The 15,825-nt window shown below is 34.8% G+C and overlaps 1 protein-coding gene and 2 long non-coding RNA genes across 3 annotated transcripts; all 3 read right to left on the reverse strand.

The window, feature by feature from the left end:
* Positions 1 to 374: 374 nt before the first annotated feature.
* On the reverse strand, positions 375 to 1,326 carry LOC140059817 (uncharacterized). Its single transcript, XR_011847257.1, has 3 exons — positions 1,236 to 1,326; positions 847 to 1,015; positions 375 to 538 (listed from the first exon to the last, which is right to left on the reverse strand). It is a non-coding gene; the product is annotated as an uncharacterized lncRNA (long non-coding RNA).
* A 41-nt stretch (positions 1,327 to 1,367) lies between these two features.
* LOC140059818 (uncharacterized) lies at positions 1,368 to 2,070 on the reverse strand. Its single transcript, XR_011847258.1, has 3 exons — positions 1,857 to 2,070; positions 1,567 to 1,633; positions 1,368 to 1,451 (listed from the first exon to the last, which is right to left on the reverse strand). It is a non-coding gene; the product is annotated as an uncharacterized lncRNA (long non-coding RNA).
* Positions 2,071 to 2,177: 107 nt separating this feature from the next.
* On the reverse strand, positions 2,178 to 7,363 carry LOC140060953 (uncharacterized). Its single transcript, XM_072107329.1, has 10 exons — positions 7,333 to 7,363; positions 6,912 to 7,028; positions 6,157 to 6,402; positions 5,864 to 5,962; positions 5,583 to 5,646; positions 4,989 to 5,177; positions 4,772 to 4,886; positions 2,737 to 2,843; positions 2,291 to 2,384; positions 2,178 to 2,198 (listed from the first exon to the last, which is right to left on the reverse strand). The coding sequence occupies exons 1-10, from the start codon at positions 7,361 to 7,363 to the stop codon at positions 2,178 to 2,180; spliced, it is 1,083 nt and encodes a 360-aa protein (XP_071963430.1).
* Positions 7,364 to 15,825: the final 8,462 nt, after the last annotated feature.

Genomic DNA, 15,825 nt, shown 5'->3' on the forward strand with positions numbered 1-15,825 from the left:
TTGTTAAGCCTCCACTGATTGTGAGGGCGTTTGTTGTATGAGAGAATGTATCTGGTGGGTGAAAATCTGTGATAATACCATACATGGCTCTGTGGTCTAGTGGTATGATACTCGCCCTGTAAGCGAGAGGTTGCAGGTTCGAATCCAGCCAGAGACATTTTTTCATACAACTAAAAAATATGGAACTTTCGCCAAATGAGCTATGCTCGACGCGATTATGAGATCATGTTCCGAATATGAGCACTGTTTCTATAATTTACAGTATGATTTATATATATATATATATATATATATATATATATATATATATTTCCAAGAGAAATCTTATGTAGGAGAATGTTACAGTAGGCGGAGATGTGCACTCTCGGAGTGGCTTTCTAGTTGCGAACAGTTCGTTAATATATTTCTTTACAAATTACTCGTCCTCCACTTCTTTCATTTAGAGGGACGTTTAACGTGTGTTAATAGTATTAGAACTGGTGTTATCAAAGATAGGTCCTATTTTGTTGCAAAAACTCTTCTTCACTGCACATCTTACCTGCAATATAAGTGAAATACAACACATTTGCTTATAGTACACATGTGATAATCGTGTTAATTGTTTTAAAAAAAACGTACGTCCGTCCGTTCAAAATCAGTAGTTAGTCATTGATTATGACGTAGACTTGCCCAAAGTCCGTAGTTATTGTATTTTAATGACATGGTCATATTATATATATAAGTTTTGATTTTTGTCTAAAAACTATGATCCGGGTTCATTTGTTGTACGTATGAAACGCCATATGTGAAAAAATGTATCTGTTTAGTAATACTAATTATCACGGTTTGTACGCGCACGTTAATTACCTCATTGCTAAAGAAGCACTGTGTCAGCCAAATAAAGAATCCCTGCGTGCTATTCAAAATAACGAATATGTATTGCATTATCTCAGAATCATCAAAAATGATAATTATACCAAACATCCAAGGAATTCCAACAACTGGTGTAACGGTCAGCAAACCTCCTACCATGGTTCTGTTAATTAAAAATGTCAAGTCAATGCTGCTTGAAATGTTGTTATTCTTATAATAAAACAACAATTTAAGTACGTAGGCTACATATATTCAATTCAATTCAAGTTAACATTTATTTATTTCAAAACAACAATAAAAAATAACATTTCTTTTAATTTACAAATATTTTATGAGAATAAAACAAACTGGAAAAGAAAGATGTGTCTTAAAAATGGTAATACATTTCTTTTGAGTTTTGAAAGTGGCAAAGTCCAAAAAAGTAAAAGCAGCAGGAAAATATCGTAGCTCAATTGAATATTGATCAATTTTAATAATTTCGATGTCTTTTAAAATTACCTTAGCCGTTTAAGAGTGTCAATGTCATTTTTACTCTGATTTGGTAGCTTAGACTTCTTGTAAATTAAAACCCCAACAACAGTCATCTGAACAAGAACGATCTACAAAATATAATGTATAATAACAACACATTGCGGTGAATATGTAACTTCCAAATTCTTCACCTCTCATATATCACCGATACTGAGTAATATACATTGAAAAAATAATATTTACCATGATAGTAATGCAGACACAAGAAATAAAACTCCATATTGCACCCGAGTCAGTGTCCAACCAACATCTAATGAGTATTTTTTTTATAAAAAAAATACAGAAAGTTTATTTAAACAAAAAATACTATTGCATTCAATTAGAAATTCATAAATTACATTAAGCATCGAATTATGCAATAGTTTTGCAACTAAACAATGTGATTGTGATGCATAAATTGTTCATTTTTTGTACGCGCGCGTTCACTCGCGGTACGCGTGTACGCTCAGATCAATTGTGTAAAAAGGATTTACCCATCAGATGCGTAGTTTTCTCTTGTTGCGCACGCAGTTATCAACACAAAAATACCGGGTGCAATCCAACCAATGTAACGACAGTACACAAATCGTTTTTCATGATCCATAAATGAGTGTTTAATCTTTATGTATATATCTGTTGACATAATTAACATCCAAAAGAACGCTACCATCAAGCTGTAGTGAAGACATCCAGCAAGGAATGCACACGCAACTTGATTACGAATCTATTAGGAAACAAAATGTCAAAATTTGTCTATGCATTGCATGTGCACTAGTTTTTAGACTGTAAATAAATTTGTTATAGAGTATCGTCTTTTATGATGATAATGATAATCTCTAATGATAAAAAAATGTAACATGAATGAATCAGCATAGAGTTTCTATAAACTTTTAAAAACGACTTAAATCAGAAAAAAAGGAGAACTTACATTTAGATTTATGAAAGGAAAGAAAAAATGCACCAAAAGTAAAGCGATTACCAGATGACGTAACAACCTATATCTGTCGGAATTTCTCAGTTCTCTGAAATACAAACATATAACAAAGTATGTGTTTTAAACAAACTAAAATGAAAAAATGACCATTATCATCATGCATTTGATTTAACTCTGTTGTGTGTAGTTTGTTTATTCGACAAACACGGGCAAAGGGAAACAAACTCGTTCACAATTCAAATTAAGAAGTTGATTATAGGAATCGAATCGAAGTAGTGACTGAATTCAGCATTAATATTAACACGGTAAACAGACACAGAATTCAAACTAATTTTATGAAAAGTGGGACCTAGTGTAAGCCTTTTGTTGGTGATAGACCTATGAATACAAATGCCGCGCTTTACTTTCGACAACAGCGACGCAATTTCCAATTAGCTTACCTTATGCTGATTATCGTAATAAGCGTTATTATGAGAAAAACACTAGACATTCCAATTGTGATGTTTGTAAGCATAGATATTGCCCTCTTATCATTTTGTGATTTTTTCTAAATAACCAAAAAAAAAAAAATGATTAGGGCACTAATGAAGTGTATTTGTATTCTAACCTTTGCAAAAAAAGACGTTTTTTTGTCAAGTAAGGCCACTAAAAGAGTAATAGCTTATTAATATAACTAGCAATTATACCCGCCCCAGGGCGGGTTTCAAAATTAGTTTACAGCCTTCTCAGTACATAACACCCGACGCCAGTATCTGTCTATACTCGCCAACCTCCACCCCTCTTCAATAACACCCCATACTCTTTCTTAAAAACAAATTCTTCCCAGTGATGGACAAATTCATTTCAACCTAAGCTTCGAATTGAGAGGAGTATGCATAGCTACGATGGGTCTAATAATGGTTAAATGGTACGTTGTAAATTGTGTAAATGAATAGGTGTCATATTGGCTGATAATTAAAATATGTAATTTAGATACTGCGGTCCCCAGCCTTCTTTCTCCTTTCACCACCATCAACAAACCTTAACTCCTCCCCTGGTCAGTTCAAATTTAGTAACTTTTCCTAGTACAATCCAATCATATATGCTACTTCATTACGCTAGTATTTTCGCTCCTCCTCCCCCTACAAATTATGTTATTATCACTCCCAACCCATAATCCCTCAGTGGCAGTTTTCAAATGTAGTTTAAAACATTGCAAATACAGTTTCGGTCATAGTGATAGGCCTACATCCCCACCCCAAACTCCCATCTGCTTCCCAGGGATGATTAAATACTTTAACATTTTCTAACCACAATTCTGGTAAAAGCAAAATCCCCTGAACCCAACCCCACTTTCCCACAATTGACGTTTTTGGAGGATTGGTGATATAGTTGAACACAGTAACAGTAAACATCATGTGTATGTTCACACAGGTATGGATGTCTGTAATGAGACAATCCAAGAGACCGATACATAGCTGGATATGGTTAAAGTACTTTGCTAAATGTGTAATTGAATAGGTGTCATATTGGTTAATGAATAAAATATGTATATCTATATCTATATTTCCCCAAACGCCTTGCTGAGGATAATTCAAATACTGTAAAACTTTTGTAGTATATATTTTACAATTCGATAGCCTACAACCCCGAGCCCTAGCAAAAATGTGACATCACAAACCACCCCCCGCCCCACCCCTCCCACAAAAACCCCAGGAGTCGGGGGAATTTTTTTAAATGTAGTTTAAAACCTTCCGAGTGTACAATTGCCATCATTTTGATACCCCATACGTATGGTTACGTGCAGAAACAGAAATTTTTATAACGAACAAACATCGAAAGTAGGGGGTTTGACCACATTTTGGTCCCTAACTGGGATCCTAGGTGGCGGATGATGTTGAAATATAGCTTAGAACATTCCCGGTACAATTGCGGTCATTTTGATACCCCATATGTAAGATTATGTGCAGTAACAAAATTTTGTATAACGAACAAACAGACAAACAAACAAACAGACAAACTCTCTCACTTATAATATAGATATTTTCTCAGTGACATTTTTTTATTTATTGTCATGGTTGCCTGACGATACGTGCAAATCTGTTAATTTTAACAAAATATGGCTATTTGTATATTTTTAGTCGCGTGGACGCGACTCTATAGTTCACTATGTCGGTCGGTCGGTCTGTCTGTCGGTCCGGTATCACTATGCGTTTTAGCACGCGACTTATGGCTGTTGGCCTTGTTAATTTACTAACTACTATTTACTATTATAAAAATACTACACCATTCATCACTATATACTATATAATTTCACTCACTCTTGGTTTTACAAAAGACATCTGATTTATCATTAACGTAGTACTGTATTTCTTTTGTCTATTTTTACTATTGTGTTTTTAATGTATTTTTCTGGGGTTTTTCGGGATTCATTATTATATTACATTGGTATAGCAACATAAACAAATATTTGACTGAGTAAAGTTTTAATCTCACATAGTTCGGTTTCATGAGAACCACAAATGACGTCAGATGATTGCATGTACATGTCACACTACTGGTGAAATAATCGTACTGGTACACCGTTAAACATCCCTCTGTTGACCATGTCCTAAAATTAATAATAATCGTCACCTGTACCTTACAAGAAATATATACTAATCTATCAGATGTTTTGCCCTACTATGAAATAAACAAAGATAAGTTTACTTACGAATTTGGTCTTCCATGTGTAAAATGGCAAACTGGTAAATGTAAAACATCCGTTTCGTTTTCTGTAGCTAAATTCTTCAACGTAATATTATTGAACACTATCTCGCATTTAGTGCTAATCGACTTGTTATTTTTGTCGTAAACGATAACTTCCACAATTTCAGAGGCGCTTGGGAGAAGTTCTCCTTCTCTGAAAATAGAATTTATATATACAGTAGGCCTAATAGAAATATTTCAAAGTAAGTAAGACAGTACTTGAAAATCTAGGTAGTGATAGTAAAAGAACAAAACGGGTTGTCTTTTATTGTAATGTATTCAATAATACTTCAATAGTACGTTTCAACAGCGTTGTTGAAGCACCGGTTTTCGTCAGATCAATGGTTGCATTCTGGAAGATGGGAGACCGCCTAGAATCGCGGCAAGGGATCTACCGGAGATCTAGAGTGATGGTGTAATTATACTATCGGACGCATGTGATAGGTATGGGTGCCCGAGAATATCTGAACCACATGTACCCTTAGGCAAGATGATCCGGTTAAGCCTGAGGACAAAATATAAATACCTTTAACTTTCAATCATTTGCCATTTAACTTACACAGTTTTCCGTTTAATTATTTGTTCTGCTTCTGTCAATCTTGCAACAAGTTTGTATGGTCCGTCTGAAAAATTGATTAGTTAGGCCTATATTTTCGAAAACCTTCTCTGGAGCTCTATGGGTTCACAAAGTTAGGTTATATGGAGTGCACTAGACACTGGAGTGAGCCTATCCGTTTAAATTCAGATCATAGTCTGACTAATATTTGATTAATAAGTACCCTATTACAATGTTTAATTTACGTACGTACATATTTTTACTTGTCGTTTTTCTTTACTGACCTTTGACACTGCCTTTAGCCGTAGTAGAAACTTTGACAATTGTTGTTTCAGAAACAACAATAATAGAAGAAAAATTTGGTGATTCAGCTTCAAAATTGACTGAAATATAATGTGAAATTATACAGTACAGAAAGAAATCTAATAATTTGATTTGCTATTGCAGTAGGATTTGTAATAGCCGATAGGTTCGTGTTGATTTACTATGTTATAATAATGGCGCCAGATCTTGATGAATTATATCAGAATATGTTATCATCGACAAAACCGGGTAGGACTACTGAAAAAGAACTTACCGTCAGTTGAGAGAATTTTCTCTTGTATGGTCATAACGTCATCGGCGTTTTCAGTCGAGTCACTTCTTGTTACTGTGGTTACTTTTATGTCAGTATTGAGTTCGTGATTGTCTTTAACAGTTCCTTCTTCAAAAGTTGAGATGGAAGTTATTTGTTGGGTAGAAACTTCATTCGAGTTTGTTGTGCTGCCGGTGACACCAAGAAAAGAATTCGATGGTGATGCGGTGTCTTCAACTTCTAGCATACCTACAATTTGTTACCAGAATTTAGGAAGATTTTAATTCTTGGAACTTACTGTAAATTCCTTCTTTAGAACAGAACCAATTGTCTATAACAAATTACATAAATGTTACAATGCGTTATTCTATCTTTTTTTAAATTATTTTAAAGGTGGTTGCCGTAGGTTGTAACTTATTTGTGGACTATTTACTACAACACCACAAATAAGAATGGGTTCTTATTTTGTTGTGTCAATAAGTTTGTATCTTTTTTTATCATTTAAAGGTAGTTGGGTTATAAGATAATTGTTACTACTAAAGGTACTATACTATACAACAACACAATAAGAATGTGTTTTTGTTTTGTCAATAAGTGTGTCCGGTAAAAAAATAGTTGTAAACCAACGCCTGGTGGTTTACGGCTCTGGTTCAGAACATGTATAGTAATCCTTCTTTCCTAACTCCTCCGAAACTATTGTGTGGTTTGATATTATTTGAGTAGAGATTTTATTAAATGATGTATATGTTTTTGCTTACGACAGTTTTCTTCATCTGAATTGTCTTCACAATCCTTAATGTTATTGCATACTGCGTTTTCAACAATACATTGTCCACTTGTACATCGATATTGGAATTCATTACACTCATAGTTACCTAACAAATGTAATGTTTTCTATGTTTTATTGTACTTTAGGTTTCTTTAAAGCGTTATTCCCACTAGCGACGCAACGTAACGCAACGTAAGACAATGCACTTTTAAAGCGTGGTTCCCACTAGCGACGCAACACAAGGGCGTAACGCAACGCAAGTGAATTGACCAATCACAAGCGATGGCTTATTCGCTTGTGATTGCTATTCTGTCTATAACTTCGCTTGTCATTGGTTAAAACGCTTGCGTTGCGTTTACGTCCTTGCGTTACGTTCTAGTGGGAACCAAGCTTATATAAATTGTGTTTACCCCCGCCTGCGTGAAATCTAGTGTAGACCATGCTGTAGTGTGATGTTTGCAGCACTGTTGCGTCGTCGGTTCCCACTTGCAATACAAAACTTTGCGTCAATACGTCGCTGCGCTGCGTTCTAGTAGTGGGGTGCCTTAAGGGAAAAAATGGTCAAAAACGTTACACGGATGACAAAGTTTTAAAATTTTGCACATATGTTCACTTGGACATACAGATTAAAAAAATCACTGTAACCAAGAAAAAAAATGTATTTTATGACCATATTTGGAGTATTTTCAAAATGGCCGCCAAAACAAAATGATGGTCCATATCTTAGTAACCGGTAGGGGTACAGAGTTCATTTTAGTGTTAAATTGCTTAGAACACATATGTTTCTATTCACTCTAATACAACATTTTATTAGAAAATGGCCGGAATCATCATTTCCGGAATTGTGACCTTTGACCCTAGTATGGTCATATCTCGATAACTACTGACAGTAGAAACATGAGGTTGGTCTTAAAATATTCACAATATACATGTTAGTATTTGGTCTAACGAACTATTTTTCCCAAAAGTGACTGGAAATCATAATATTGACCTTTGACCCGATAACCTCAAATTTCGTTACCGAATGCGCATAACATCAAAATATTGGGCTTAAATTGTCAAAAATGTATATTTTTGTATTAATTAAGGTAATGACTGAATTTGTCAATTGACCAGAAGTAATTATATTAACTTTTGACTTAAATTTTGTTTTATATCACTACAACATTGGCAGTAAATCGTCAAACACTTATTTTTCACGCAATACATTGTTTTCTCAACAAATTTAAACAATTACTTTTTCATATGATATGTTTGTTTAGAATGATTCAGATTGTTGTATCTAGAGATATGGCCTACCTGGTTATGTGTAGAGGAATGTTACATTTTACTATGCGTGATTACATTTCCAGATTATTTTCTGCAAGTTGTAAGCTTCAATAAATTAATATAACTGTTTTGCAGTGTATTATATTTACAGTTTACACTTCTTCATTTTATATTTCAAACCTCAGTTATTAAAAAATAAAATAAATAAATAATAATAATAAGTATTAACTATGTCTTAGAAATAATAAATTCTGACACGGATCGTCTGTATTCAATTACGAGTAATATTATCTGGGACATTTGCAGCTGCACAGTTCTGTACAAGGGAGGTTGGATTTGGCACATTTGCAAGTCACACAGTCACGGTCAGATTTGCAGCCACATTTGATAAGTTCATTGCAGGCCTTGGCTGCTTCTGGTTTAGTCATCCAAACTGGCTTCCAATGTGTGTTTTCTAATGTCCAACCCCAATCTTCTGGAGTAGGAATAGTTGGTTCAGCATTCTGACAAGTGGTCCATATACCTCCTTGATATATGGCTCTTTTCACATGTTGAAGTAATGCATCCTACAATATAAATGTAATATAATGTACAAACAATGCTGTTTAGTTGAATAAAAAAAAGTATGCACTAAGTATAAGTTTAATTGTATTCCAACCATTCAATTTTAATTACCTGGGTGGGTGGAACATGAGCAATATCCTTGTTCTTCTGTGAAAACATATTTCGACGGGCTTCATTTACTGATAATGATATGCTGCTTTTGTTGTATAGAAGAATAGTGAGCCGCTCAATATGTTTGAAGTTGAGAGAAAGACAGTCAACTTTTTGAAAAGGATGTCTGTATATGGAAAGAAATGCCTCTGTTGCCTCTGGAAATGATTTCCATGCTTTCCAAGCACTCTTCTTACTCTTACCGAAAAATGAGGATGTAGTGTCACAACCTGAAAAAGCATGGAAAAGTGGAAGGGCGCATGCCATGCTTTCACCTAGATGTCTACACATGTTGTTGATGTTATAGTAACAGAAGTGATTACCAGTGCCGAATGCAACCCACAGTTTCAGTTCAGGAAATCGATGGCAAAGATTGAAAAATTGACCAATTAGAATGATGATAATGTCAGTATCCACAGTTCACACCATGATTTGTCTTGCACCATGCTCCAACGAGTGCACCAAATGAATTACAATCCTGGTATCTGCTTCTTCTTGTGTTGAGTTACTCATGTTGTTTCCTTTAGATATGACTGATGTACCCTTTGTTATGTACACATTCTTGTTGTCTGTAAATGATTGTTGTTCAACTAACTCAGACAAATATAGGAATAGTTCCTCTTTGTTTTTGGAATTAAGAAGGAAGTAGCTTACTTCTGGTATTGGTGTGAATAAGCATCCCAATGTAAATTGGTAGAGGTGGTTCTCGGTTTAGGTTATGACGCTCAGTAGGCCTACCAGTTTCTTCTCTTACCTTCTTCTTGGAGTTATAAGAAATCAATTGGGATATTGTAAGGCATGTCTGTGAATTGTCAACGTGCTCCTTCGTGTTTGGCCCATATAAAATCATAGCTATCAGCATTTTTAAACTTGGTGATACCATCTCTTGGCAACGAGGAGGAAATGCCCCTTTGAACTGAAAACCATCCGTCATTTGAAAAATATCTTCTCTGCAGATTTTTGCAACCTTTGCAAACAACAGCGCTTCTTCTTCATACTGTCGACGATGCACATCTTTCCACATTTGATATATGGCCTCTTCGAAAATTAAAACACATTTGTATCCATCAAAATGCTCATGTAGGCCCATGGTTTCGAAATGTTGTAGAAGGATTTCTTTCAAGCGCGTTTTATTAAATGATATATTCTCTCCAAATTGATGAAGACGATCTTCAAACCAAGAATGTAAATGTGATAATTGAAATAACAATGTTCCCTCTTCTACTAATCCCTCTACATAAGAAACCAATTCTGCAAACACTCTGCCTTTCACACGATCTCTTTCTGTTTTAGAAAAAGACAAAGTATTGCTTTGATGTTTTCTATATCGATTTCTAAATTGCGTCAAACAATCCATGTGGTATTTTGCTGCAATAGCTACTAAATCACCATTCGAAATAGTAGCAAGAAGATCAAAATCATTCATTTCTGTCGCCATTCTTCGAAGTATTTTTGTCAGTGACACCTTTGAGTATTCATGAAGCTTTTGAAATGTATCTTTTTTGCAGAAAATACAGTTATTTCTGCTAGGACTTGCAACTTTCTGTCTTTTTGAAGACCGCTCTTTCGTATCTATGTTTTCTTTTACTTGATGTTTTCTTAACCTTTCCAGCTTAGTGTTGTTGAACTTCAAATGGCAAGAATAATGCCACGAGGCACCGTTTTTAATAAAAGCCTCCGGTGTACCATGGTCTCCATATTCTAATGAAAGTGGTGAAGCTTGTAGTTGCTTAAAGCCGTCTACATTGTTTAAAAACGCTTCGTACACACATCTAGCATTAATGTTTCCTCGTTTTTGTGGACACCTTAAACTTTCCGATGTAACAGACTGGCATATAATGCATCTTGACCAGTCCATTGTAAGTGTTTACTTACACCTAGTCTAGTCATAGGGCTAGTGTCTCGAACATAAATTCTGTGAAATATATAGAGTAAACTTAAACAAATAACAATCCTGATAGTTAAAAAATAAATATGAATGTTTTTCTTTTATTCATTTTCTATCATTCATGTTTTAACCAAAATACGTGTAAGAAGCAATTCCTGTACCTATTGGTCCTAAACCTATAGCCTACATCAATTATTTAAAGTTATTAAAAAAAATTTTATTTATTTAAATTATTTAAAGTTAAATTTAATAATGATGTGTAATTGCAATATAATTTTTCACAAAACTACACTTGGGACTCCCTGTAACTAAGCATTTGCTAGGCCTATGAGAGGCATCCGCTTTGCATTGCCACAGTCGTTTTCGCCGTGGAGGTATGCCTAGCAACGAGCCTGTGTTAGCCTAGCCTAATTGATAATCAATTTAAATGCTTAAAAGAAACAAGAAAGTAAATTAATGGTAACCTAATGCTTTAAAGTGGTAAATCAATATATATATTTAATAAAAACACTTGTTTGAAATCAACAACTGCTTTATAAGCATAAAAATACTTACCACTTGGCAATTATCCACCTGTCAACACGTTTGACTTCATAAACTTTTAGCCAATCAGAATGCCGGATTTTATGAATACTCATTTTGGAGGGAAATCTTTGTCTAGCTAATACTATAGTAATTGATTGTATATAAAAGGGGTTCTATGGACCTTAAATAATGAAATCATTGTTATTATTAGTATTTATTATTCTCAAATAGAAACTATTATAACAAATATTGTGATTTATTTTAACTGGTCTTTGGAACGTTAAAAAATAGATTATGTCGAAAAGGCACTGCTTCTCTATAACACTGAAGTTAGTTGTAGTGATATAAAACAAAATTTAAGTCAAAAGTTAATATAATTACTTCTGGTCAATTGACAAATTCAGTCATTACCTTAATTAATACAAAAATATACATTTTTGACAATTTAAGCCCAATATTTTGATGTTATGCGCATTCGGTAACGAAATTTGAGGTTATCGGGTCAAAGGTCAATATTATGATTTCCAGTCACTTTTGGGAAAAATAGTTCGTTAGACCAAATACTAACATGTATATTGTGAATATTTTAAGACCAACCTCATGTTTCTACTGTCAGTAGTTATCGAGATATGACCATACTAGGGTCAAAGGTCACAATTCCGGAAATGATGATTCCGGCCATTTTCTAATAAAATGTTGTATTAGAGTGAATAGAAACATATGTGTTCTAAGCAATTTAACACTAAAATGAACTCTGTACCCCTACCGGTTACTAAGATATGGACCATCATTTTGTTTTGGCGGCCATTTTGAAAATACTCCAAATATGGTCATAAAATACATTTTTTTTCTTGGCTACAGTGATTTTTTTAATCTGTATGTCCAAGTGAACATATGTGCAAAATTTGAAAACTTTGTCATCCGTGTAACGTTTTTGACCCTAAGGCACCCCACTATAGTGGGAAGCACGCTTTATACCTCTGCGTTGATAGCTTCAATATAGCACCGATACACCTTCGATAACTTTGATAGGTTTCACAGTTATATCTGATTTATCTTGACCTCCTATAAGTTTTTTAACTGGTGTATATTTTTGTATTTACTAGAGGGTGAGCTCGCTTCGCTCGCTCCCCCTCTAGGAAGTGTAGACGATGGTTCTCGGAATGATAATGTTCTCCTTATACGTTTTCTGTCGGTTACCATTATTGAAAATGCTTGACATTCGTAAAACTAAACTTTGTTTCACAGTGTTTTAGATGATAAATAACATTTTAAAGTATCGTTTTTATTGTTTGGTAGGGCCCTTTGGGGAGCTGAGGCGGAGGTCATTTGAGGGAGGTGCTTATTCGAGGGATATATGTTAAATTTTTTAGTTTTAATAATATGGTAACATTTATAATCAAATGAAATCCTCTAATAGATATGAAAAGTGGTAAAAAAGAATTACAAATGCTTGATAAATTGTAGATAACAGTGCGGTGAATTCTACAACAAATAGTATAATTGTGTTATTATAAATATGTGGATGGACGTTTATTAGATAGGTGGGTTGGGTGGGAGGGGGGGGGGGGGTTATTCAAAGTGATGTTTTATTGGAGAGGCGTTTATTCAAATGAATACCATCCTAATAATTATTAATACATTATTTAATTTAATCATCTTTTGAAACTAACTGCCGTGACAGAGTGGGCCCAAGAAAGAAGACATTGTGGCTTGCAACATGGGCAGACATCTCGGTCCTAACGGGACACAGGAAGATAGCCTACAGTTATTCCTGTAAGCTTACTCAATAAAACTCAGCTATCGGGATTTCACTCGAAAAATGTCTTATCATCAAATCTCCCTATGTAATTTTATAATACTATTCCCCACAATATATTCTGATTCTTTATGGCGTATATTTAATTTGATCTTTATTAATTTGCAGTATAATTTCTATTATTTAACTACTGTACCTTCACACACGCGCGGTATGTTTTAAAATAAACAAAACACTGAAATGGCTATGACTAATGGCCAACTATCTGATTTTTTTTTCGTCTTCCAAAGGGACACTGTATTGATTGATGGAAAGTGCCTGTTTCCAGTCACCTTTAGGGTCAAATCTATTATTTTAACTGCTCCCTTGTGTATAAAAGAGAGAAAATATTTGAAACCAGGTTGTTGCAAGGTGAACTTATCTTAAACCCGGAAATTACTTTGACCGGAAAGAATTGAAATTGAGATGAAAATCTAATGTTGAAATCATAAATTTCGTTAAAAAACTCTTTATAATATCTTCCTAAGATAGAAATATGGAACAATAGCGTCGATGTGAACACTAATGTTATCAAATCTACGTTTCGCGGTACATCTCAGATAGATAAGGTAGGTATCCAAGGCGGAGATTTGTACCGAAGTTTTTGCATTGTGCTCGCCTATGTCAGAATTAACCATAATTTATATATAGATACGTAAAAGAAGCTATGCAATGCAAACAAGCTATGCAACTTAAATTTCAATAGAAAAAAGAGCTTGTGATCATAGCTACTAACCATTAAAACAGTAAAATCCCAAACGGCATTGAGCAATACACTCTAGTGCCTTGGGTCTGCAAATTCCACACTCCTTGAACTGATATTCATTACATTCACCATAATCTATTGATTAACAAAGTTCAAAGATATATTATTCAATAAGATAATACCTGGCCAACAGTATACTATATTATATTTCACTTATCGCTTCCCAATCTTCTTGCCCCGTGTTTATTCCTGTCCCGTGTTCATTTTCTGTCACATGTCTACGTGTTTATTCTGCCCCGTGTTTATTCTTGCCACGCGTTTATTCATGAACCCTGTTCATTCCTGTCCCATATTTATTCTGCCTCGTGTTTATTCCTACCCCGTGCTGTTGCCCATCTTCCCGTTTTCATTCCTGTCCCATGATCATTCCTGACCCATGTTCATTCCTGTCCCATCTTCATTCCTTCCCATGTTATTCTGCCCCGTGCTTATCCCTGCCCCGTTCTGCCACCCATCTCCCCGTTTTCATTCCTGTCCCATGTTGTTTCCTAACCCGTGTTCATTCCTGTCACATATTCATTCCTGACCCGTGTTTATTCCTGTCTCATCTTCATTCCTGTCTAAGCCATGTTTATTTTTATCCAGTGTTGCTGCCTATCTTCTGGCCCCGTGTTCAGTCTTGCCACGTGTTCATTCATGCCACGTGTAAATTATTCCTGCCTCTTTTTCATGTTACTGCCCTTTTGGATGTCCCATGTCCTTGTTCATCCGAACCTTATTGATCTCTTTCAGGATTCATACTATACTTAATATGATAATACAAAAGAGTAAACTTACTACAGTTGCGCTCGTCCGCTCCACCTGAGCAATCTGCCCAAAAATTGCATGCATACGCCTTGTGCTTACATCCAACTGCGCATGTCACTTGTTGCTCATTACAAACATGTTGCACTGTGAGATTAAACATAATTCAATCCGGGATATTCCATGAGGTAATTTCGTTTGGGTAAAACAGCACGGGTATTTCCCCCCATTATCCATTAAAAAAAGAAGCATCATGGTGTCGAACCCCGGTCAAACTTCAATTTTGGTTAATATCATTTTGACAATTTTTATTTAGCCAACATTAACCTTGTAATGTCTAGAAGGAATGGTGCCATGATTTTTCGAGTGGTGATGTTCCAGTTTACGAAGGGACTTTCGCTTACCATTGGTCAATTAACCGTTGCCACTACGTCCTTGCGTTGTGTCGCGTATCGAAGGTAAATTACTTACCACAGTTACTTTCATCACTACCATCACCACAATCATTTCTCGAATCACATATCAAACCTATAGATATACAGTTCCTATGTCCACAACTGAACTGGTCTGGTCTACACTGACTGCCTATTACACACACAAAGAAAAATAATATTTGTATGTTAAGGTAGGCCTACTTCTGAAACGACGATTGGTTTTGCAAAAGTAATCTAACAGGACACTGAGCTTGTCTTGCCAAGATAGGAACTCCTAACAGTCATTTGGTGGTATGTCTGGCTGTGAAAAATACCAATAGTACGGTACAATACTATGTAGAGTACTACTGTCCTCGACGCGCGGTGTTTGTGTTACATACCTAAACCTACATACCCAAACTTTTATCGGTGTTGTGAGGAAAACAAATACTGTTAATATAATTGTGTAATTGTCAAAATGTAAAAAGAATATAAGACTGAAAAATAACAGGAGGCCTAATAAACTACTCAATTTATTTAGTCATGAAAATGACAATTAAAATACATTTATGTAATATAGATTTGTATAGATTTATTATGTAGCATTTGTTTTTAATACTATACTCACTGTCAATTGAACGTGATCCTGTTGTTACTTCTAGTTTAGTGCTGTAGCGGTTGTCTTTCAGAATTAAAAAAAAATCAAATATATTTTACTGAATGTCATAATGCACGACTAAGGGCGCAGTGTGTTGGACGTTTGACGCATTGCTTGTATCCAATAAG

The sequence above is a fragment of the Antedon mediterranea genome, chromosome 10, assembly GCF_964355755.1.
Source record: "Antedon mediterranea chromosome 10, ecAntMedi1.1, whole genome shotgun sequence".
Lineage (NCBI taxonomy): Eukaryota > Metazoa > Echinodermata > Crinoidea > Comatulida > Antedonidae > Antedon > Antedon mediterranea.